The following is a 24,890-nucleotide window of genomic DNA, read 5'->3' on the forward strand; positions in this document are numbered from 1 at the left end:
TTCGAGCACTGCCAGCTACACTGTCTGTCTCGCTTGTGCCCAGCTATACGCGTCTCTCTCAGGCGAGCCCCCGAGGGCTACGGCTGCACTTGGCAAAAGTTTACCCAGCCATATTTTATTGGTAATGTGCTTATGGCATAAATATTGTATTAAGTAACTGGTGGGCGTCACCACCAAAAAAAAATATGTGTATATATGTATATATGTGCGAGAGAAGCTCCTGCAGTAACTTTGCAAGGGGCTGTATGGGGTTGGCTGGGTGGTTGGGTGGTGGGTTCTTGGGGGTTGGATTGTGCGCAATTTATTGTTAGCTGGAGCCACAGCCTGGCCCGAGCTGGGCTGGGTTGGGGTAGTGTTTGGTTAAGTGGGTGTGTGTATTGTGTCTGGTAGAAAGCCAACATGGCGGCCATGGCACTAGAGCAAGTGAGACAAAGAAAGACAGCGAGAGAGTAAGAGAGAGAAAGAGAGAGAGACTGAGAGAAAGTTGCCTAGAGGCGCAAAATGTTGAAATTGTTTTATGTTGCGTTATGATTACAACAATGCGAACTTTTGCACAATGTCTAATTTGAATTTTGATTAGGAAATTTACTTACACACACATAAAGAAAGTCAGAGAGAGAGAGAGGGGCATATAGTCATACAAGATGGCGCCCCCTTAAGTTAGAAATCCCATTAGGGGGCGCTTTAAGCATGGAATCAGCGTAACCGGAACTAAAAGCAAACACACAGCAGCAGCAACAACAACAACAACAACAACAGTAACAACAGTAATAATAGCAATAGCAAGAAAAAGGAAACACGCGCGCATAAGCAAGCAGGCAAAAGGATGCCAAGGATGCGAAGGATGCCTGGGCATTGTCTTGATTGAAGCTCATTAGTGAAGAGGCTGTGCCAGCATGTGCTGGTGTGTGTGCGTGTGTGTGGGACAACCTCCTCCTGCTTCGCCCTTACCAATTTAGGCGCTGATTACAGGCCAAATTTGTTTTGTGTGCCTGTGCAAAATTGAAAATCAGATTTTGTTTGTTTATGCCTTGGCAGAGACAATAGGGCTGAGTGCTGCGAGCGCCGTGCGGCTGTTGCTTGGCAAACAACAAATTGTTAAAGTTTCTGAGGTGGAAAATTTCGTTTATTGTTTTTTAGTCCCCCCTACACACACACACACACACACACACACACACATACAAGATATATGTATGAGTGGGTGTGTGTGTGACGAAAGTTTTCCAATTTTCAATTGGCTGGCAGCCAAGTCGAGTCACAACTTTGGCCCACAGCATAAATAACAGCACTCAGCCGTACGAAAGCAATTTTCTAACTTTACCCACAATCTCTTTGTCATTGGCAGGTCTGGTTCCAGAATCGACGCGCCAAATGGCGCAAAGCGGAACGACTCAAGGATGAGCAGCGCAAGAGGGAAAATGGCGAGAGCAGCAGCTCATTGGAGAAGGTAAGCGCAGGGAGCAGAAGATCAGGGACTACAATTTAAATGATGGCAAAAGCTGTAAATGCAACTTGATTACCTTTGAGTCAAATTAGTTCTCTGGGGCATTGCATTGAACAATTGTATAGCTACAACTTCAGTGTACTCATATCTCCCCTTCCCTTTTTCCACTCTTTCTAGCTCCATGACTCGCGTGAGTCTTCGCCCGATATCACCGGCGAGATCGATGATGATATGGATGATCTGCCGCCGCGGCAGCGCTCCCATAGTCCTCTCACTAACGGACCCATGGAGCAGCAGCACTCGCGCAGTCCCACGGGTGGCCATCATCTCGACTCCAGCGACAACGAGCGACCGCTGTCCTCGGCCCAGCTGACCGCCACGCCGCACTCCGCCTCGCAGTCGCTGGGCTCGATCAGCGCCGGCTCGCCGTCGCCCGGCATGCGCGAGCACACGCCCCTCGCCGCCGGCCTGGGCCCCAACAGCCCCTCCAACTCACGCAACACGGACTCGCCCATCGAGGTGGGCGGCCCCATGTCGCTCACCACGGGTTCACGCATGGCCGCCTCGTCCAACAACTCGGCCTCGTCCACACCAACGCCAACCACGCCCCACGCGGCCCAGCTGCCCCATTCGGCGGCCGCCGCCGCAGCCTTTGGCAGTCACATCTTTGGCAGCTTTGGCGCTGGCAGCGTTGCCAACGATACGTAAGTACCAGTAATATCTCACTTTGTAGTAATTATCTAACTAGATTAAGCACTTGAAGTAGACTTGATATGAAGAAGAAGGAGCAGTAGAACAGAAAATGAAAGAGTCAGGCAACTCTGTTTATATCAAAGGCTTTTTTGTGTGTGTGTGTGTGTGTGTGTGTGTGAAATGGTATATTTTTTATATATTTACATTTACATAAATTTTTTTATTTATTTATCACATATATTTTTTATTTTTTTTTTATTTTTGTCTATATATAAGTATGTAGCTATGTATCGGTATAGCTTTTTGTTTTTTATTTATTTATATTTTTTATAATTAAACATATATTATTTATATATTTATTTATTTTTTTTTTCATTTTTTTGTTTGTTATTTATTTAAATTTTTTTTTTTTTTTTGATCCAAAGTTATTAGATTAAAATTTTCCAAGCTAAATATTTGGATCTTCTTTGATTTTCATTTCTGTTACATTTAATTAGCATTCCAAATAGGTTGCAGCTTCTGTAACTAGCTCTAGCTATTGCCTTGGGTCATCCATAGCCACACACACACACAGGCAAATTGAGCTACTCATGTCAAGCCGCTGGTTAGCAACCCCTGTAAAGCAACGCGATTAAAACTCAACGATCTGCTAATTGCTTGCGTGTCATTAAGCCTCCACTTACAATGGCATTAAGCAACAACAAACAATAAATTTATGGCAAGTGTCGCATTTTGTCGTCAATTTGACAATAACAATGCCAAAGAGCAGAAGAACAACAACTGCCAGAATAAAAAAAAAAAAAAAAAAAAAAACGAGAGAAGGGAAAACGAATAAAGAGAACAGGGAAAAGCAAACAGAACGCCACCCCCTGAGAGCAATTTTCCAAGCAAATATTTACAAATCCAAGGCAGCAGCTGGAAGTGGAATCATCCCTAAAGAATTTGTGTGTGTGTGTGTGTTTTTTTTTTTTCATCTCCTTTTGGCGACGATGACTAAATTAGCAATTGATTACGAGCCGGAGAAAGGAAAGCAGGAAGAGCTAGAGCAGAATTGTGGGAGTTGGTATTATTATAGCCAGACAACGACCACAATGAGAGCAGTAATGATATTAGAGAAGGTTGGGCTGGCTGACTGTTTGGGTATGGGCATAAGGCTCGCCTTTCGACTCCTGCGGTGCCCCGGACCTGGCACGGGCTATTGAGCAGGCGTGCGCAGCGGAAGACGATTCAGTTAATGTTTTGGATGAAAACGTTTAAATTCCATTGGCGCACTTCCGGTCAGCGGATGTCGTGTGCGCCAGCGGAAACATTAAGAGTGCCTCTCTGCATCTCTCAGCCAGACCTCCAAAAAGAGAAAAAGTAGAGATCTAATGATGCTGATGCACTGATATGACCAACACGTGCTGTTCAGCGTCTAATCACCAAGGGCATAGCGCCTGAATGAAGCTGCAACAACATTATTGTCTATAGCTTTCAAGTTCTTATTGAACTAATAGATAACTTAAATGGTCCATTAATTTGGCAATGCTCATTAGCCTGGAGATGTATCGTAGCATTACCTAGAGAAGAAGTTTAGTATTTTCTAGATTTGTTTATAGGTTCGAATATAGAAATTCGTATTTGCATTTCATTTTAATATTATTTTGTTTTTATGGATATAATATCAACCAAATTATTCTATCTATCATATGCATATATTTTTTGTTAAATTTATATATTGTTAGGTCTTTTTTCACAACTGATTTAATACATCGAATGTCTTTCTAGTCAGTGTCTTTCTAGTGGAAAGTAGAGTCGAGTCCCCATATATTATTCAAAATGTCAATAGGATCAGTTTTTTTTTTTTTTTTTTTTTTTTTTTTTTTTTTTTTTTTTAGACAGAAATTTAATTTATCGAGAATTCTTGGGAACAAATTTTTCTGAAAGAGATCGAACTTTTTTCGAGTAAATTGAAATTATATTATAAATTATTTATACCTTGGAAAATAGTATATGCTTGAAAAGCCTTATAAGAGATACATAAAGAAAATTATAAAATTATATTATAAAACTTGAATCACATCTGGACATTTTACTTTCAAGGTCTTACAGTTTCTTAAGTCTTTTATTAGACTTTTATTTCTTATATTGAGTTTCTTTGAACAGAAACTTATTAACCTCTTAATAGCTGTAATTGATAATCATATTTCTCTTTAGTCTACGCTAAAAAATCAGACTGATCTTTTATGAATCTTGTCGCCAGCTCTTTATTTATTCAAGCATAATTTATTGCTCAAAATATAAATTCAAATATGATGAATGCATATTGGCGACTTCAAATGTTTTCGCGCATAAAAAGCCAACTTGAGATGTAATTGGGCGTAAATGAGGGTGTTTCGCGTGTTTGTCGTCTTTGTTGAGTTGTTGATGGCAATGTAACCATATGCCACACCCGACGGCCCACAAAAGGCGGCTGAGTGCGACGGGGAGTGTGAGTGGATGAGCGGCGTCGGTTAGCGGTGGGCGGTCTCATCAGCCGGCAAAGAGGCCACGGGCGGCCCATACGGCCGGGCGCTGCTTCAGCTCACATGTCAACGCGCCCAGACAACAACAACAATAAAGCGACACACCACAATAAAAAACCAAAATAGAAGAGAGTAGGAAAAAAAAAAAAACAAGAAAATACTTGGAATCAGGATGCGGATCGGCATATAATAGCGCAGCGTCAGTCGAGTGGGTGAGGGGCGAAGACGACCCACTGGGCAGAAGGTCGACTGCTACTACTCCTGCTGCTCAGGCTGCTGTTTTAGCTGAATCATTACTCGCTGTTTGCTGCCGCTGTTGTTGTTGTTGCCGTTGTTGTTGCTGTAACGGTTGACCAAATCAATTCCAACTTCTTTACCAGATATGCTAATGGCAATCGCCTTTGGCTCACTGCTCATGCACTCAGCACTTTGATATCATTTTGATATCGTTATTGTTATTCAAATGCCGTCAGCCGGATATCCTGTGTGTGTGTGTGTCTATGTGTTTCCATATTCCATCTTTCAGCTCCCATCTTCTATCTTCCATCTTTTTCATCATGCTCTTTTACAGTGCTTCTCAGCTCAAGTCGAGCGTTTCATCGCAAGCATTTATCATCGCATTAGACATGCACTCAACTATTTCTATATCTCAATATTCTTGTATATTTTATGCAAATCGGAAAACAACAACAAATACAAAACTAGCACACATATTCACTTTCCAATCATTCGTATGGAACTCGAGTCAACTTCACTGCTGATGTCAGCTCAGCAGGACGAAAAGTCAGTCAATGGCAATTGATTATGTCAAAGGGAAGAAATGATTTGAAGACATTCGATATAGGTCCAAGGATTCTAAATTCCTATTGGCATCACTATTATTAATATTTATCTGACTAACTGTATATTATTCTCTATATGTATTATAGCAACAGATAAAAGAAAAGCTATGCACATTTTTTAAGCTTTTAAAAATAAAAAAATTATAATATAAAAAAAATTTTTATAAATTTTAAGCTCATCTTGTTGCTAACTTATAAAAAGTTTCAAGTGAAAAATATAAATGTTTTCCATTTGGTTTAGGGCTTTACACTTCTCAGTAATATTTTCAGCTAACACATGGTGAGGTGACAAAAACAATTAACACCTGTTGTTGTCTTTATTGTCAATTTGCATAAACAATTAGCAGAAGCAATACTTAAGTTCAGCTGAAACGCAGCTGGCATTGAAATGATTTTGACTTTGCTAAAGATATAAAGAGAATAATTGAACAGCTTTATTGCTATTTTTAAGTTGATTTTAAATTGAGTTAATTGTTGCATATTAAGTATATATTATATTCATTTATTCTTATTCATAGTAAGACTCACTTAAATCTCTGTTATTTACCATCGAATGCCTCTCGAGTTAGCTCAACACATTCGTAATTAGTTTTAGTTTCGCTTTACAATTTAGATTTCATTTTGCTCCCATTAGGGCGTAGAATTTTAGCATTATTTATTTAGAGTCTCAGCAAGCAACATGTTTTAGCACCTGTTCAAAATGAAGTACGCCGTATTGATTTATCTACTCTTGTCAGTGCTTGGCATCGCGCTGACCGTAAAGAATCGTAAGAATAAGACGAACATCTCTATTGCTTACATAATCTAGAGTTTGTTAAATCTTTAGCTATTTGTGCACAGCGGCCAGCTGATCCGGGCTATGCAATTGTGGGAGATCCATCGTGCTTTACATTCATATCCAGATGGAGCTATTATAATTTAGTGAATGAGTGCAGGAGATTCATTTATGGCGGATGCAAAGGCAATGATAATCGTTTTAAGTCTCGAAAAAAGTGCGAGGAAATGTGCTTGGTTTAAGCATTTATAATATATACAACTCTGTGAGAAAAAATGCAATCAGGCATTGAGAGGCCTTAGCTTTGGTGATATCATGTTATTATGGGTCTATCATATTAGTTGATATTCTCCAGGCTTTGCAACCATTCAAATTCGTTTTAGCTTCGCTTTTTAGCATACGCTACGAGTTCTAATTTCGCTTCTATAAACTTGGTCTACTTAGTCGACTAAGTACTCGGACGACCTTCAATAACTCAAGTTGCTCGAAATGAAATACGCTGGATTGATTTACGTGCTTCTCCAATTGTGTGCCATTGCTACAGCGCAGAGGCTTTGTAAAAATTCGATAAGCTCCTCGATTGATATGCGTTACTTAATAATTGTAAACATTTTAGCTGCTTGTAACTTTCTGCCTGCTGTCAAGGGTCCATGTCGACAGAAAGATTCAAAATGGACCTACTATCGCGCGATGAATATCTGTAAGGAGTTCATGTATGGGGGGTGCCTAGGGACCCTGAATAGATTTGATAGTCTCGAAGAGTGCAGGGAAACATGCCAACGGGAAAAAAAATATTCACGGGCGGCTAGGAGATACCAGAAAATCCGAAAGGTCCGTGGCTTCAAATTTACGAATAAAACCGTTATACGATGGCCTAGGAGACACCGTGCTCTTCGAAAGGTCGATGATTTCAAGCATATGTATAAAATATATGTTATTTAAAAATAAACTAATACAGAAAGCATAATATGCACATGAAACTAAATATTAAGTTTTGACTCCCGTTCCAAAGGCGCTTAGGCTGGAAAATTTATCAATTTTCGTATGAACAAATTCGATCTGAGAACTGAGATCGTTCTTCAGATGAACAGTGAAAATAATGAACAGATGAAATGTGCTTTAGACAATGTATATGTTTTATCTCTGATATTTACCATTAAATGTCTTTCTAGTTAGCTTATCAATTCCAATTAGTTTCATTTTTCGCTTTATAATTCATCATTTATGCATACTCGATTTATGAACTTGGTTTTGTATTCTATAGAGCCACCTGTAATATTTTAAACCATTCAAAATGAAACTTGCTGCACTGAGTTACCTGCTCTTCGTATGGCTTGGCATGTCAATAGCTTCATTGGCTTGTAAGAATGCGATCAATTTCTCAATTGATATTCAATAGTAAAATTATCAATTCAGCTCCCTGTGTACAGCAGCCTGCCTATAGAGGTCCATGTGGTAAACAGACTTTAAGATGGACCTACTTCCCTAATCGGAAGGCCTGTAGGTCATTCATATATGGGGGATGTGATGGCAATAGGAATAATTTTCAAACTCAAAAGCAGTGCAGGAATGCATGCCGTTCCAGGCAGATTACCATGAAGCCAGTAAAACTTAAAGTCGAATATAATAAATTCTATTTGTATTAACTCACAATACATACATATATGTGTATATTTTTACAGTGTGAGTTGGTTGTCTAATCTTTTTCTCAGCAGTTTAAGGGTTACAAAACTCAATATTTATGAAACTCTATATATTATGAAATGTCTTATAAATTTATATAGGAAATTATAATTATAATTATATATGTGAACTATGAAAAATGAAGAAATTTCAAATGAGCCATTCAAGCTATATACTTTATATATTTATATATATACACATATAAAACAGTTATATAATTTCCATAATTATACCTGGTTTTGTATAGATAGGCTAATGAGCCTAGAAAATTTCGTGGAAAAATTCAACGTTTGCCAACACGAAATTTTTTTTTTGGAAATTGAGTTTGGCTTCACGAAATTAGTTTTTGTATGAAAAAAATTCGATCTGAGAACTAAGATCGTTCGATCGGACAAAGAAATGGACAGGAAGATATATGCTTTAGACATTTAGATATTATACCACTAAATGTCTTTCTAGTTAGCTTATATATTCCAATTACTTGAATTTTTTCGCTTTATAGTTCATTATGTATGCAAATTCAATTTGTGAGCCTCATTTGGCTTGCTCTATAGGTTTACCTCGTTAGTCTTTCAACATCCGACATCTAATATCGCAAACCGTTCTAAATGAAATACGCTGCAGTGAGTTACCTGCTCTTCGTGTTGCTTGGCATTGCAATAGCTGGACGGCTTTGTAAGAATTCGATTAGCTTTTCAATCTCAAAATACCTTACTAAGCTTTTGCTGTTATCACTTTAGCTCCCTGTGTATATCTGTCTGCTTATAGGGGTCTATGTCATAGAAAGATTTTAAGATGGACCTACGACCGTAAGAGGAAGGCCTGTAAATTATTCATATATGGGGGATGTTTTGGCAATAAGAATAATTTTCTATCTCTCGATAGCTGCAGGCGGACGTGCCGTGGAAATGGATATATTTCAGCCATAAGCAATAAATCTAGATTCAGCATTAACTCACAATAGATATAAAATGTATATAATTTTTGCAGTTTGAGTTGGCTGTCAAATCTCTTTGTGAAATATCTTTCAACTTTACACAGGAAATTATAATTATAATTATGTACCAAACTATAAAAAAGATAAGATTTCAAGCTGTATATGCCAAATAATTTATGCACAACTAACTAAATATGTTATTAGATGCCGAGGCACATAAAATCCGAGCTACTTAAACATGTAAACAGCCGCATGCCCAGGCAGAGGCCAAAAATCAAATGAGCTATTCAAGCTACATATGTATATACTTGAACATATTGTATACAGATATACATAATATATATACGTCTATTTGTGTGTGTATATAAGCATTTAGATATGTGTATCGGGCTCGTTGATGCTTGCGCGCACGAATGCTTGAATAATAAATTGGGCAAATATTTTAATATTCATCATGCAATTAAAATAAGCCGCTGACTCGCGCTTAACAACAAACAAACAACAGGGTCCCAACCCACCCAACAACAACAGCAACAACAACAACTTTGGGTTGCCTAATATAATAAGCGTATAATGTTCAGAGCAGAAGCTTTAGCTAGTTGCTAGGGTAGCAAGTAGAAAATAATTTTAGGCAAAGGTAGCCTCATCCAAGAGTAGAGTTGGAGTTTATCAAGTTAACCTGTTTATATATATATATATTTATTTTTTTATTATTTGAATCTTATCTATCGTCAGTATGTCTAAAATTATTTTAAAAATATTAAAATGGAATACATCATTCGAACTAAAATTTTAAGAATACTTCTGTGTCTCTGCTAAACAACAGTTCCGAGTATTCTGAAACAGTTCTCAGAAAACATATAATTTCCATAATTATACCCGCTTTTGTAAATATTTCATAAGTCTAGGGTACTTCGTGGAAAAAGAAACTTTTGCCAACACAAACATTTTTGCGGAAATTGAGTTTGGCTTCAGGAAAGTGGGGATTCGGCATGGCGGTGCCCGCTAAGCCGTTGAGGTGTTGATTGCTGGAGTTTAATTTGTTAGAATTGCGTAAAGCATTAAAATGTTTGCCAGAAAAATTAAGAGTAAGGGGCGGGCTGTGGAGGCGCGGCTGGACGGGGGCAACATGTGTAAAAATTCATTAAGCCAAGTCGGGCTAAAACTTTCTCCTTGGCAAACGGCAATCTGTGAAAAGTGCGAAAATTTAAAGAAAACTTTTTGTGAGCTAGGTGAGCACTCCCTGTCTCACTCTGTCTTTCTCTCTCTGGCTCTGTCAGTCTGACATTGACAAACGCTCAAGTCGCACACACACGAACATACAGCAGCCTCTTGGCCCACAGCAAAAGTTATGTACTAACTAACGAGCTCAACGACAACACTCGAGCTTCTGAATGTCTTAATTAGGAGTGCGAGAGCAGCCAGTCTCTGACTGGGCACGCCGTTGAGTGTTGCAATTAGGGCGGCAGCACAGACCTGGCTGCCTGGGCGTGGGGCTATGTCAAACAGACCCGCCTGTCGCCTGCGGCGCCCGGCGCGTTGATGCTGCCAACATTTTCTCAGACAAGACATACGAAATCTCTGAGCCCAGCCGCGCCGCCGTCACTCCACCTGTCTCTCTCTCTCACTCTCTTTCTCTCCCACTCACACTCACTCGCTCAGTCGGCGGCAGCTGTTGGATGTGCACATGCAAAATTTAATTACGACCAAAGGATGAGTGCTTAATTATACGCAAACATTTAAGTTTACTGCTTTTTTCGCTGCAACCCGAACAGAGAGCGCAGGTCGCCGGTCGAGTCTGTAGATGGAACTATAAATACTATACGCTCTGGTACGAACTAGAGACTCTGTTAAATCTTGCTCTTGCATTTGCCTTTCATTTACCTTTTGGGCCTAATTAGGCTGTCCTGTGTTAATTGGCTTGAAGACTCTTACTATGCAAATAGAAAATTTTGAAAATTGAAAACAAGCCCCTATTTTATTAAATAGTAAATATGTATATAAATGAATTTTTCTTTTATTTTTTTCAAAAAACATATTTAGTGAGTTTATTGCTTGATTATAATTTTTCATTTATTAATTACTAAACAAATTAAAAAATATATATTTAAATATTATTTAAATAAATAATAAAATTAATAAGCAATGGATATTTTAAATATAATATTGAATTACAAAAAAAATATAAGTAATTTACATTTTTTTCTTTGCGTCAAAATTTAGTATTGTAATAAAATGTATATATGTATATATATATATATATATATATATATATATATATATATATATATATATATATATATATATTTATATATATATATATATATATATATATATATATATATATATATATATATATATATATATATATAAGGTAAACAATTCAGAGCGAATATATAAACATATTCCAAAAATTTATTCAAATATTATATAAATAAATCTAGATTTTCAAAAAATTATTTCACATTTTCACATAATTATTAATTCCACCCAAGTCCTCATAAGAAATTTTTTTTGACAAAATCGTCTCCCTTAAGCAAAAATTCATAATTTCATCTTAATCCAATGTCCTTTCAATCACTTTACAAATAGCTTACAATTCTTTGAAAAATTCATAAGTCTAATATGGAAATAAATAATGAAAATTGTAAAAAACACAAAACCAAAAATTACGCATTCGCCGCATACAAAATTCTGTTTCAAGCCAAATAGTGTGCAGCAGCTGCCCCCTCAGTCAGCTGTAAGCACGTAAAGCGGTCAAAATCCTAAAAAAAAATATATCAGGGCTGAATTAGGACAAGGGCGAACAGGATGTAAGGGGAAGGCAAAAGGCAAAAGCCGAAAACCGTCAAGTTTAGAGCGGAAAAAACAAGTGAAAAGAATTAAAAGCGACAGCCGCGACGACTGTGGCCCAGCGGCTGTGGTCGCGACATTCGGCCGTCTCTCTGCCATGGCCTGCTTTTTGTTTTTTTTTTTTTTTCTGCACCCGCAACTCGATTAGCATTCAGAGATTTGTTCGGCACTCCCTCTGCAGCCGGCAGCCGGCTCTCTGGCCCACCTCAATCCACTCCACATGCCTGTCTGCTGTGGGCCCCTCGCGTTGAGTTAGGCCGCACTAAGAGTTATTAAATTTTGGACACATTTGCATCCAGCTCCAATAGTCCCACAGGACTAGCTCCAAATGGACTAAACGCTGAAAAGCTTAGCGCAAATTGAAATAAATTAAATTGCATTTTCTTTTCTACATGCTCTAAAAGAGGGTATTCGAACTTAGTAAAAAATATGTGAACATAAAATCTATTATATTTTGTTATCAGAAATTTAATTCTTGTTTATCTGTCAGTCTAGCATTTAAGCATATTATAATTAAATTTCCTTAACAGGTGTATACGCATATACGATGGCAGGATTCATTTATTAAACTTTATTTATTTAAATCATTTTTTATCTATTAATTTTGCATTGAAATACTCTTACACGTCATTGAATTCATTTGGTTATGAGTTTAAAAAATGAATATATGCCTCAATTATGACTAATAAAAAACGTTGTTAATTTTATTAATGGATTATGGCATTCATATAATTTATCTATATCATGCAACATTACATGCTTATACACATATATATATTTTTTTGTATTTTCTAAAAACTGTTTGGCTCGCTTATCAATTAAAATTGCTTAAATTGCATTAACTGTTTGTTCGGGGACACGACAAATGGGAGTTGCTGATGCTGTGTGACCTAAGCGTTATATTTCATTCAATTAAAACGAGTAGGGGCCTAGACAACAGCAACAACAACAACAGGGGACAACAGCCGCTGTTATTTTCTTTTTTACATATATACAAAATATTTAGGTTTATTAATAATAATGCAATTACGCATAAAAATGTTTTAATTTATTTCAATTAAGCGTTAATTAAAAGCTGTGTCGCCTGTTTGTGTGTTGGGTGCGAGCCATTTGCCATTGCATATTTAAAGTACGATGCCTATGAATACACACGCACCCATACATAAATATAATAAATATGTACATATCCATCTAGAATTGTGAAAGGGCCGAGAGAGCTGAGAGGCCACAGCGATCAGAAACTTTCCCATTGCTCAGACTGTCAAGTGAATGGGGTTAAATTACTTTCTCAAGCTAGGCATATATGAGGCTATACTATATGAGTCATAGGCGGAAGCTTTAGGAGCTGCATTAAGTGAAAAATTCCAGAAAGCAGAGTGGCACGATAAGTAACAGAAGATGTGATGAACAGTCGTAAATAACAGATGCCCCTGAAATATTGATTATGTCCTATAAACGTTTCTATAAACTAAGTCTCTATTTGAAATAATATAATCTGGATTTCAATTACATCAAAATATATGTCTCCACATTACATTTCGTTTAAGAGTTTGTTAATATAAAATATGTATATTTCAATTCTTTAGACCTTGAATAAACATTTCACCCTTTTTTACTTTGCTCAGCCTTGCCTATGTTTCAATTAATGAATAGGATATCTTCCAGTCTAATATACTCCACAATATTCTCAATATATTAACTCTATATTCTACTATTTTACATATTTTAATGAATAGGGTATCTTCCAGTCTAATATACTCTACAATAATCACAACTGTTTCCCATTTACTTGCAGTAGCTGCGGCTTTCGTCCAGTGCTCAGCGAGCAGAGCGCTGTGGCCGCAGCAGCAGCCGCCGCGGCAGCGGCTCAGCGGAACGCGAATCATCCACCGTTATTCCTGCCGCCGCATCTGGCGGCTCAGTTTTCGCATCAGCCGCTCTTTCCGGGACTCAAAGGTGGGTGGACTAATGGCATAATCTCTATCGATGGGCTGTCAATCAAAGCGTCAATGCGCCAAAGAAAAATCAAAAGCAATTGCTAATCAAATTAGCAGCTGCTGCCGGCGCCAAGATGATGATGCATTGACATCAAAAACAATTTTCAAATTGATAATTTCAATTTAAGCAATAATCTTCGTTCTCCCACAGGTGTTTCGCCGTTCCAGAGTCTCTGCTCGTGCTGCTCGCTGAAGCCGCCGCCTATGCCGCCGTCATCCACGGCTTCGTCTTCGGTGATGGCGCCTCTCAGCGTCCCTGTGAGCAGCAGCTCGGCGGCCAGCTCGCCAGAGTCGCCCAAGTCCAGTGGGGGTAGCTCGCACGATCCACGCTCCAATTCGGTGGCGGAGCTGCGACGCAAGGCGCAGGAGCATTCAGCTGCGCTGCTGCAGTCGCTGCATGCCGCAGCTGCTGCGGGCTTGGCCTTTCCGGGTCTCCACTTGCCGCCGCTCTCGTTCGCCCATCATCCGGCGCTGGGGCACGCCGTCAACCACAACAATAACAACAACAACAACAACAATGCGCTGCGCATGAAACACGAGGCACAGGACATGACGGCCAGCACCATGAATGGTTTGGGTCCGGGCGGTGGTGCAGGCGCCACTAGCTCCACATCGGCTGCTCTGCTTGATCTAGCCGAATCGGCAGCGGCCTATCATCATCATCAACAGCAACAACTGCAGCAGCAGCAGCAGCAGCAGCAGCAACAGCAACAGCATCAGCAACAGCAGCAGCAACAACAGCAACAGCAGCAACATCATGCCACTTTGTCGCCCCCAACCACGCCCACGCAGCTACAGTCCCAGCAGCTGCCACCCACAGCCACTGGAGTGCGTCCCGAGTCGCCGGCAGCCACAGCAGCTGCCATCAATGGCAACGCGCTGCCAAGCAAAACCGAATAAGCAGCATTATAATAATAATTATTAATTTTTAGATTATAAAAACTATATAAATACATACATATAAATCTATACCATGTGGCGGACCTAGCATTTAAGCATTAGTTTTAGGCTTCAAGAGGGCAACACACACACACAATAAAAACTCACATTCGAAATACTTTTAGATTACTTAGCTAGACTTTTAGAGATTTGCAGGTAGCAAAGCAGCTGAAAATCTCAGCATACGAGATCCTAAGCAAAGGAGAGGCAAGGAGAGAGAGAGAGAGAGAGGGAGAGAGAGAGATAGTAAGAGAGAGCGAGCTCTATCAGTTATAGAAAAACTTGCACACACTGAAGAATTTTGTTTAAAAACAAAATTATTTTAAACTATTAAAATAATGTATAAATTAAAAAAAAACCTTCATTTAAAGGCTTAAATCATTAAAAAAAAAAAAAAAAATAATAAAATTTTCCAAACTAAATTCTAAATATTTCTCTGATACATCTCTCGCGGTTAGAGCTGACATTGACCTGTAGCCTCATAGTCGAGATTTCAGCTGGCAGAGCCACTTCAATTGATTATAAATATCAACAATAATAACAAACATATGCATCACAATATATAGTATATATATAATAAACATATACTCTTGTATAGAATGAACAGATAGCTAAGAAATCAGACATCTGCCTAGACTAGACTTATCTCACTGCAATAAAATCAAGCCAACAGCAACAAGAAACGCATAGAGCCACAAGTATTGACAACCACACAGTTAATTAACGTTAAATCAAGTTAAATAAAACAATAAATGATCATATTAAAAAATTTAAACAAAAACAATTTTTTATTTACTCAAGCATTGGAAATGATTTCACTCAAACTTTGCAGGTCTGCTCACAAAGGCTCTGCGACTCGAAGAGATTGTTGTTGCCATGGCAGCCACTATAGTTGAAGGAGATGCACTCATTGGTCTCCTGGCGATACGACCACATCGGCTGCAGGGCACGACAGGTGCCGATCTTAGCAAACTCCTCACCGCAGACAGCTGAACAAAGAGACAAAAGTTGAGTTAGAGCGAAGGGCAGGATTAGTTTTTGAGTCACAGTTTTATCAGCAAATGTCATTTTGAATGAAAATAAAATAATATTAAATATTCGTGTATAAAATGAGCAGGTGGCTAATCAAACATCTGCTTGAAGCAACAGCGATAAGGAGTTCATCTATATATAATTCTGTCTGTCATAAATAATGATGAAATAATAATTTCTACTTCACTTTCAAATCAAGCACAAATGACATACAAAATTCTGTCTAGGCTTCTACAGTATGTTCATGGTATTCACAGCAAACAGACTCCAGCGAGGTGTGTTCGAGAACTTACGATTCTTCAAGGTAGCCAACACAGAGCCCAAGAGGGCGCACAGCAGCAGCAGCACAGCGAAGTATTTCATCTTGAATTGAGCTTGGGTATTGAACTGATATTTGGTCACTGTTTCGATTGCAAATGAGCTTGGAGCCGGTATGTGGGGCTCGTTATATATGGGCAGAAACCGGCTGGAGTCATTTGAGTGGGTCAAGCGAGCAAACAAAACCTTTAAATTAATGTGAATTTTTGTTTGTTTATTTTTCACAACAAGTTACGCTTCGCTTATTTAATAACTATTTATTTACTTTTATTTTTTTATTTTGTTGGGTTTTCTGTCGATTTTTACTGAATTTCTGGCAGCACTTGCAACCGGTTTGAGATGCCTCAATGGGATGAGCCAAATTAGTCCTTGCAGGCCTTTTCGCATTCACTTTTGCTGCCAAATTGATTTTTATTGCCGCCGCAGCCACCAAAGACGAACTCAATGCATTCATTCTTGGACGAATCGTAGGTCCAGCTGGGCATATAGGCCATGCAGGCAGCGCCATCCTGTTCCATGCCGGACTTCGAATGCTGCTCACTGCACATATCTAAGAGGAAATGGATGCTTCGATTCGAGTATGTGCAAGAATCTCTCACAGATCCACCCACCTGGCTTGGCGCTCACCATGCCAAGGCACAGCAGCCATCCAAGCATCGTAAGCCACAAATAGTCGTACTTCATTTTACAATTGAAACTGCAATTGCTGCAGTCCACAACTGGGCTATATAAAGCCCCGTACATATAGCAGACTTCTAAGACATTTGCAGAAGTACAGCAGAAGTAGATGGTGTGGGGCTTATCTGTGCTGTACTCAGAGCCGAACGGAATGGGTCAACATGGAAAGCCCCCATCGATAACAGCACGGAACTCTAGCTCTAATCTACCCAGGGTCTACATATTGAGCTGAGATAACCAACAAATCATATAGTTAGAGCCTACTCAATGCACTTTTCATGACATTTTATATATATTTGGCCGACTAATTTACTCATATTTGGCATATATTTCTATAAGAGAATAGTCTCATTATGAAGAAATGGTTATACTTTTTATAATATCCCATATATCCCATATAATATGATTTCTGTTTGTATTGATAAAATTAATATAATTTTCTTTTATTTTTTATGCCAATCAAAATAATTTTTTTTTAAATGTATATTTTTCAAAATTTGTCAAACTTTGATTATTGTTGTAAAACAAAAAATAATTAAACGAATTTTTTTGAGCAATTCAATGGGAGTACTTGAAACAGCTTTCAATAGACAAGACCCTGACCTGTAGTCTCGTAGTTCTCTTCACTTGATTATACTTACTTATTATTATTCTATTATACAATTTAAAAAAAAATGTATATTTTTAATTTAAATAAAATATATATAATGATCCGATAGCTAACAAATCAGAGTAGACCTGTCTCAAGTCTACAACAACTAGTATATTTGAATAAAACACTTATTGCTCAAATGAATATGGAAAATTATAAATACAACATTTATTTAAGCAGCTTGTAAAATTATTTCACTCAAACTTTGCAGGTCTTCTCGCAGAGGCTCTTCGACTCGAAGAGATTGTTGTTGCCTTGGCAGCCGCTATAATTGAAGTTGATGCACTCATTGGTGTCCCGGCGGTAAGTCCACATCGGCTGCAGGGCACGACAGGTGCCGATCTTGCCAAACTCCTCACCACAGACAGCTGATGTAAGAGGAGAAGAGTTAAGTTCAATCAATAAATGAAATGAATGAATGGAAATAAATCAGCAATATTTATATAGAGATCGCTCGTAAATTATGTTGGCTCTATTCGTAGTTTTTGAATCAGTAATATTATTTATTCAGATATTGGTTTCACATATGAAAACTTACGATTCTTGAGGCCAGCCAATGCAGAGCCCAAGAGGGCGCACAGCAGCAGCAGCACAGCGAAATATTTCATCTTGAATTGAGTATAAGTTTTCAACTTAGATTCGATCACTAAATCGATTGCAACTGAGCTTGGAGCCGGCATGTGGGGCTCGTTATATATGGGCAGAAACCGGCTGGGACCTTATCTGTGGGTCAAGCGGCGCTCTCTGTGCAAAAGCAACAAACCTTCAAGTTATAGTAAAATTTTGCACAACAAGCTGTATTCAGTTTAATTAATAAAATAAGTATTTGTGCTCGGACTCATTGGGTTTTTCAGCACTTCGAACTGGTTGCATGAAGTCCTTGTCCTCCTCTCCAGATCTGTTGTATATATATATGTATTTATTTAGTAAACCTAGCGTAGCCACGAGAGATGCAATCATGCAGTCTCAAAATGCTTTTGGAGTCAACATAGCGCCAACTGGTCAAATATCGCGTCCCTTGAGGCTTGGGTAAATTCAATAAAACTATAGCTGTTGAAGTAATAGAGATAGAAGAAGGTCTCAGTGCTGCATTGCTCGTGTAGTTGTGTAGAACTTACATGAATTTTAACAATTGACTTGAATACAATACAATAATACAATATTGAATGAAAATGAACAATAGTTTGTATTAAATTTATATTTTTATTTGTTAATCAAATCCATTTAAATTCAGAAATTATATTCTTCAATAGATTTCTGTCATTTATTCCAAGCACTTTTCCTCACAAAGTTCTTTGGTGTCGAAACGATTGTCATTACCGCCGCAGCCGCCATAGATGAATCTCACACATTCTTTAGCTGCCGCATCATAGCTCCAGCTTGGAAAGTAGGCTTCACAGGATATGCCCCCAGCACCATCTGCAGAATGTGGCAGACCGCAAAGCTCTAATTGCAAATTACATGTAATTAAAAAAATAAATAAATAAATATATATATATATATATATAATGATTTTTGAAATCCCTAAATAAAGTTTTACCATTTTTGAGCGCAAAACAGCTGCTGATGGAGACAACGAGTACTACGAACGACATCAGAATCTTCATGTTGAATCACTGAAGCGAATACAGCTGGTTACAAATTTAAACTAAACTCAAGTCAGTCGGAGTAGCTATTTAAATCTATTTTAGAAGCTCTCCTTATCGCTGAAATGTTTTGTATTGGTTAACGATTGTATGACAAATGGGTTCGATTTGGTAAACAACTTAATAGGAAGCTATAGCACGTTGCTCGAGCTGAGATTATTAAATACTCAGCACGATTTTACTTTTTCCGAAGTCTTCAGATTTAGTGAGGTGCAAATTATGGAGACTCGACTGTACAATAACACAACAGTTGTTGTAGCTATAGAGCTGAGACTACCGAGTTCACATGAAAATTCTATGTCTACGTTTACCTATGCAAATACATATACATTTATTCACATATCTTAGTTATCGAACGCAAGATGAGGTTTAATGTTCCTGCAATGCTTTTCACAATCTTGTTGCGTAGTAAACCGATTGTTAACTCCAAGACAACCCTTATCGATCAATTGAATGCATTTCGCTTTCAGCAAATCGTAGGCCCATCTTATTCGCTTTATTCCGCAGTCACGGCCAATATGTCTATTTATGACAAGCTTGCGTCCGCATAAACCTGTGTGATACATAATGTAGCATTAACTAAACTGAGTTCGATCGAAATGCTTGAATTCTGTAGTTTTATACCATGCGGAGCAACAACGCATAAAGGTAACGCAGTGAGCAGCACAAGTGCAAAAACCAACTTCATTCTGGTAACTATGAACTGAAAACATTCATATTCACATATTATGAATAATAAAGTCTGAATGATCTACTTAATATCCGTTAAACATTCGTGTCTAATGGGAAACAGCAAAGAAAATTGATATCCATTCGATTTAATATTGCATTCAACTCAAGCGAAAATTTTTGATATATCAGAGACTTAGTTGGATTATATTAAGAGTCTTAATCAGCATTAGCCTTTAAAAATATCGTTTCTTACACATGTAAAATAGCGTATAAGCAAACAGAATAATTTTCGTTTTTATTATCATATCTCTTAGAGTATTCCATATGAGCAGTATCGAGAATTCGATCTATAAAATAATTCAAAATAATAGTTTCGACATCTGCATTAGAAATATCATGGAATGTATCGGGCGGTCAGCGGGATTGAAAAAGAAATAATAATACGTTTTCATAGAGCTCTTTATATAATAAATATCATAGAAATAATCGGGTATACAGTGAGATTGATAGAAAAAGAAGTTATACTAAAATAAATACGATTTCATAGAGTTCTTTGTCTCTAGCCTCAATTCGCAGCTAGAACTATGCCATTCTGTATGATATAGTACATCAGTCAAACGGCGAGCTTTGCTCTACTGGCAAATCGAACAATTTACTTAAACTCTATAGATTTTTAAGTAATTACAACTATGGCAAATATAATGCAATAATACAACTCCTATAGTCATGGCTAATTGTATCACTCATCAAGGAAAACAGATGAATGAAGAGGAATAATTGTATTTTTTTTAATTTTTTTATTATTATAAAACATTAATTCAAATTCAAAAATTATATTTTTCATTGGATTTTTGTTATTTATTCCAAGCACGTTTTCTCACAGAGATCTTTGGTGCTGAAACGATTGTCATTACCGTCGCAGCCGCCATAGATGAATCTCACACATTCTTTAGCTGCCGCATCATAGCTCCAGCTTGGAATGTGGGCCATACAAAAACCTGCATCAGAATGTGGCAGACCGCAAACCTCTAAATGCAGGTTTAAAAAAAATATTTATATATATCTATATATATATTGAAATCCCTAGAGTTTTACCATTTTTGAGCGCAAAACAGCTACTAATGGAGACAGCGAGCACTACGAACGCTTCATGGTGAAACTTTGAACCGATTACAGCTGGTTACAAATTTAAACTAAACTAAGGCCAGCCGGAGTATCATTTTAAATACATTTTAGAAGCTGTGTTTATTACTGAAATGATTTGCATAGGTTAATAATTGCATGACAAATGAATTCGATTAGGAAAACAACTTAATAGAAAGCTGAGATTTTTAAAATGCTTAGCACTATTTTATCTTTTCTGAAGTCTGAATGTGAAGATGTTCTCAGCAATTGAAATGATATTAGCTAGCACTTGATGACCTTATTTGAACAATTGCATTTGGTTAACAGTTTGTTGGAACTGTCTTCCAACGATTCGGGAAAAATAACACGATATAGTTTATTTTATGTAATGTAATATATAAATTGATAAGAATAATGTAATTTTTAATACAATAGTAAATACAGTTGTCAAGATGAGTTCATCAACCAGACAACGATTTACAATTACACGAAACCTGTACACCCTGTAATTCAATTTTCCACAATCGAGTATATTCTAAATATGCTTTATATATGATAAGATTGTTTTACATCGATTAATAAAATGGGGATAGAAATATAAAATTTGTCCACTATTTTCGCACACACTGCCGTAAGCACTGCGATTTGGTCAGGAAATTGTTGCCGTTTCCTCCACAGCCCAAATAGGTGAACTTAATGCAGGTATTGATTGCGGCATTGTAGGACCAACGGCGCGCACTATTCAGGCAGGAAGTATAAACATCGACATTGAATGAATGGGCTAGTTCGCATACCGCTAGAAGCAACAAATTGGAAAATTAATTTCCAAAGGGTATTTCACATTTTGGCAACATACGATTTTTGGGTTTCGAGCAGTTTACCTGAAGAGCTGCACAAATCACAAGCAGTAATAAAAGCAACTTCATTTTTATTTTATTATTTGAATTTATGCCAGTCGTCTGGCTGATAAGTTAACTTTGTATATCCAGCGATAGATTTGGACTAAACTGACTCCAGCTCGAGCCTGCACCTAATGCTTATATATTTTTCTTGACTGAACTCAATGCAGTAGCACAGTTATATACTCTATCCATATCTGTGCTTCAGCAGACATGAAAGAAAACATAGTCACTTGGGAAAAATATTTAACATGCTATGGAATATGAAAAATCAGATCATTATAATTATAATTTACTGATAATGAGTTTTGGAGTTTTTATAAGTAATTAGAGTTTTTTTTTTTTCAATTTTTATGACAAAGCTATAATACCCTTTGGTAGAGTATTAGAAGAGTGCAAAGCAGCAGTTTGTTATCAAGTCTGGCAAAGAAAATCGAACACTTTATTCATAACAGCTGAAAACTGTTTAAAGGCAAACATTTTTATTTTTTATAGCCGATCGAGTGAGCTGAACGAAATCAAATTTGAGTGATTCAGCGTGGGGAATGACCGACTTTTAGCTATTATACATCTGCATGTTAAAGACCTCCAACACTGCATTCCTTTCTGTTCTTTTTCTTCTCTTTTAAAAACAATTCAGTAATTGTAGGAGCATATTAAATCGTACGGCAACGTCTACTTCTGTCCAAAACCAATATACCCTGAACAGCCATTTTCTATAGGCTATTGTGAATGAAGTCTAGAAGTTGTTGCTGCAATTGTGTATTTATTTGTTATTTACTTTTCTATGTGCACAACGATGATTTTAATGTCTTGGAATCCGTTCAGGAATTCCCCGAGCTGTTGACAAACAAATTCAGTTCCCAGAACTGAGCTATTGATATTGTGTTTTATTTACTAATCAGTTGTTTAGGCTTACGCTGTGGGAATTCGGAATTATACACATATAATATATATTTAACGATTTGAAACGATAATTTCTGAAAAAGATTTGTACTCAATCACATATTTGAATATCATAGTAATCAGAGATTTTACGACCCATTGGGAATATAGAGACTTGCCTCGAAGTGGAATATCCAAAAGCTATACAAATTGGTCCTGAAAACATTGATAAAACCTTAGCATCCCTTAAATTTGAAGAGTTTGCAGTCATCCTCTGCTGGATAGTATCTCCAGGTATCCTGGAGGAACTCGCAGCTTACCGTACGCTGATCATTCCCAAAACTTGGATAAATGCTTACGACAGCAATGAATAGGCAAGGAACTGCAGCGATTTTGTATATTGTCACGTGGAATAACTAAACTAATTAGTGTGAAATATAGGTTTGATAGGCGTAACTAAACAAGTTATGATGTGATTAACATTAACATGATGTATATAACATTGATTTCGAATATTAACTTTAAGTATTTGGACATGGCATAAAACTTGTGTCAATGCCATGAAATCCGATAATAATCATTTTTCAGCGCCTATCCGTTTCAGTATGTAGTCCACGTGGTAATTCTGTCTGTTACTTACAACCTAATCTATCTACTCGTTCTCATCAATATATATTACTACAGAATCTTATAGCTCGCCAATATTGAGATGTAATTTATTATTGATCTCCATTGATTATTAACAATTATGCCGATCATTTAGTCACAATGCAAATGGATAACTGTTAATTTACTCCATGGGTTGATCGAATAATTATATCGATTGGATTGGCTTGGATTCGTATTTTTAAATGCAATTAAAAACACGAATCCAAGCCAAGTAAATCTTAACTGCCTTCGATCTACTCAATTCTTGAATATGAGACTGCCGAGCTCAGATGAAAATTCTATGTCTACGTTTACCTATGCAAATACATATACATTTATTCAAATTTCTTAGTTATCGAACGCAAGATGAGGTTTAATGTTCCTGCAATGCTTTTCACAATCTTGTCGCGTAGTAAACCGATTGTTAGCTCCAAGACGATCCATATCGGTCAAATGAACGCGTTTCGCTTTCAGCCAATCGTAGAAATGCTTGACTTTAACCTCAATCCGCAGCTGGATCTATTCTGTATGACTAGCACATCAGTCAGACGGCAATTAACTTAAACTCTATAGGTTTTTAAGTAATTAAACAATATGCAACAATGGAAAATATAATGCAATAGTACAACTCCTATAGTCATGGCAAATTGTATTACTCATCAAGGAAAAACAGTTGAATGAAAAGGAATAATTGTATATTTTTAATTTTTTTATTTTATAAAAAATCAATTCAAATTCAGAAATTATATTCTTCATTAGATTTTTGTTTCTTATTCCAAACATTTTTCCTCACAGAGTTTTTTGGTGTTGAAACGATTGTCATTGCCGCGGCAGCCGCCATAGATGAATCTCACACATTCTTTAGCTGCCGCATCATAGCTCCAGCTTGGAATGTGGGCCTTACAAAAACCTGCATCAGAATGTGGCAGACCGCAAACCTCTAAATGCAGGTTTAAAAAAAATATTTATATATATCTATATATATATTGAAATCCCTAGAGTTTTACCATTTTTGAGCGCAAAACAGCTGCTAATGGAGACAGCGAGCACTACGAAAGACACCAGAAGCTTCATGGTGAAACTTTGAACCGATTACATCTGGTTACAAATTTAAACTAAACTAAGGCCAGCCGGAGTATCATTTTAAATACATTTTAGAAGCTGTGTTTATTACTGATATGATTTGCATAGGTTAATAATTGCATGACAAATGAATTCGATTGGGATAACAACTTAATAGAAAGCTGAGATTTTTTAAATGCTTAGCACGATTTTACTTTTTCTGAAGTCTGAATGTGAAGATATTCTCAGCAATTGAAATGATATTAGCTAGCACTTGATGAACTTATTTGAGTTTGATGGCAAACAATAAAACATCGTATATATATATATGTATATATGTATGTATATTACAACAGAATCTTATAGCTCGCTGAGATGTAATTTATTATTGATCTCCATTGATTATCAACAAAATACTTATGCCGATCATTTAGTCACAAAGCAAATGGATAACTGTTAATTTACTCCATAGGTTGATTGAATAATTATTAAAAATTGGCTTGGATTCGTCTTTTGAATTGTATTTAAATAAATCTTAACTGCCTTCGATCTACTCCTATTGGATTTCGCTCACTTCTGGAATATGTTTCGAAAGCATTGAAAAAT

General features: G+C 37.1%; 9 protein-coding genes and 1 long non-coding RNA gene across 10 annotated transcripts in view; 3 read left to right on the plus strand and 7 right to left on the minus strand.

Annotated features, from left to right (window-relative positions):
* Drgx (Dorsal root ganglia homeobox) overlaps positions 1–16,116 on the plus strand; it is a 42,081-nt gene extending 25,965 nt beyond the window's left edge. The window contains exons 5-8 of the mRNA XM_018001825.2: positions 1,346–1,447; positions 1,622–2,148; positions 13,527–13,687; positions 13,880–16,116. Coding sequence (XP_017857314.2) covers positions 1,346–1,447; positions 1,622–2,148; positions 13,527–13,687; positions 13,880–14,628 — 1,539 coding nt within the window. The 3' untranslated portion in view covers positions 14,629–16,116. The remainder of the gene's footprint in view (positions 1–1,345; positions 1,448–1,621; positions 2,149–13,526; positions 13,688–13,879) is intronic.
* LOC108610024 (kunitz-like toxin PcKuz3) lies at positions 6,097–6,753 on the plus strand. The gene is made up of 2 exons (XM_018001846.2): positions 6,097–6,250; positions 6,310–6,753. The coding sequence occupies exons 1-2, from the start codon at positions 6,184–6,186 to the stop codon at positions 6,498–6,500; spliced, it is 258 nt and encodes an 85-aa protein (XP_017857335.1). The 5' UTR covers positions 6,097–6,183; the 3' UTR covers positions 6,501–6,753.
* LOC149269726 (uncharacterized) lies at positions 7,919–9,322 on the plus strand. Its single transcript, XR_016269351.1, has 2 exons — positions 7,919–8,616; positions 8,682–9,322. It is a non-coding gene; the product is annotated as an uncharacterized LOC149269726 (long non-coding RNA).
* On the minus strand, positions 15,424–16,153 carry LOC108610029 (male accessory gland serine protease inhibitor). Its single transcript, XM_018001851.2, has 2 exons — positions 15,993–16,153; positions 15,424–15,656 (listed from the first exon to the last, which is right to left on the minus strand). Exons 1-2 carry the CDS (start codon positions 16,060–16,062, stop codon positions 15,487–15,489), a joined length of 240 nt encoding a protein of 79 aa, XP_017857340.1. The 5' UTR covers positions 16,063–16,153; the 3' UTR covers positions 15,424–15,486.
* Positions 16,154–16,210: 57 nt separating this feature from the next.
* On the minus strand, positions 16,211–16,785 carry LOC108610015 (male accessory gland serine protease inhibitor). Its single transcript, XM_018001837.2, has 2 exons — positions 16,629–16,785; positions 16,211–16,567 (listed from the first exon to the last, which is right to left on the minus strand). The coding sequence occupies exons 1-2, from the start codon at positions 16,759–16,761 to the stop codon at positions 16,380–16,382; spliced, it is 321 nt and encodes a 106-aa protein (XP_017857326.2). The 5' UTR covers positions 16,762–16,785; the 3' UTR covers positions 16,211–16,379.
* A 706-nt stretch (positions 16,786–17,491) lies between these two features.
* Positions 17,492–18,045, minus strand: LOC108610017 (male accessory gland serine protease inhibitor-like). The gene is made up of 2 exons (XM_018001839.2): positions 17,886–18,045; positions 17,492–17,715 (listed from the first exon to the last, which is right to left on the minus strand). The coding sequence occupies exons 1-2, from the start codon at positions 18,025–18,027 to the stop codon at positions 17,546–17,548; spliced, it is 312 nt and encodes a 103-aa protein (XP_017857328.2). The 5' UTR covers positions 18,028–18,045; the 3' UTR covers positions 17,492–17,545.
* Positions 18,046–18,530: 485 nt separating this feature from the next.
* Positions 18,531–19,048, minus strand: LOC108610027 (male accessory gland serine protease inhibitor-like). Its single transcript, XM_018001849.2, has 2 exons — positions 18,888–19,048; positions 18,531–18,793 (listed from the first exon to the last, which is right to left on the minus strand). Exons 1-2 carry the CDS (start codon positions 18,952–18,954, stop codon positions 18,612–18,614), a joined length of 249 nt encoding a protein of 82 aa, XP_017857338.1. The 5' UTR covers positions 18,955–19,048; the 3' UTR covers positions 18,531–18,611.
* Positions 19,049–19,295: 247 nt separating this feature from the next.
* LOC149269727 (kunitz-type serine protease inhibitor 2-like) lies at positions 19,296–20,948 on the minus strand. The gene is made up of 4 exons (XM_089466158.1): positions 20,918–20,948; positions 20,761–20,841; positions 19,618–20,693; positions 19,296–19,546 (listed from the first exon to the last, which is right to left on the minus strand). Exons 1-3 carry the CDS (start codon positions 20,946–20,948, stop codon positions 20,524–20,526), a joined length of 282 nt encoding a protein of 93 aa, XP_089322284.1. The 3' UTR covers positions 19,296–19,546; positions 19,618–20,523.
* A 371-nt stretch (positions 20,949–21,319) lies between these two features.
* LOC108610025 (kunitz-type serine protease inhibitor-like) lies at positions 21,320–21,815 on the minus strand. Its single transcript, XM_018001847.2, has 2 exons — positions 21,647–21,815; positions 21,320–21,586 (listed from the first exon to the last, which is right to left on the minus strand). The coding sequence occupies exons 1-2, from the start codon at positions 21,714–21,716 to the stop codon at positions 21,402–21,404; spliced, it is 255 nt and encodes an 84-aa protein (XP_017857336.1). The 5' UTR covers positions 21,717–21,815; the 3' UTR covers positions 21,320–21,401.
* Positions 21,816–23,900: 2,085 nt separating this feature from the next.
* Positions 23,901–24,389, minus strand: LOC108609601 (kunitz-like toxin PcKuz3). The gene is made up of 2 exons (XM_018001321.2): positions 24,230–24,389; positions 23,901–24,162 (listed from the first exon to the last, which is right to left on the minus strand). The coding sequence occupies exons 1-2, from the start codon at positions 24,294–24,296 to the stop codon at positions 23,993–23,995; spliced, it is 237 nt and encodes a 78-aa protein (XP_017856810.2). The 5' UTR covers positions 24,297–24,389; the 3' UTR covers positions 23,901–23,992.
* Between the last annotated feature and the right edge of the window lie 501 nt (positions 24,390–24,890).

The sequence above is a fragment of the Drosophila arizonae genome, chromosome 3 (assembly GCF_054131065.1).
Source record: "Drosophila arizonae isolate 15081-1271.41 chromosome 3, UAZ_ARI_1.0, whole genome shotgun sequence".
NCBI classification, from domain to species: Eukaryota; Metazoa; Arthropoda; class Insecta; order Diptera; family Drosophilidae; genus Drosophila; species Drosophila arizonae.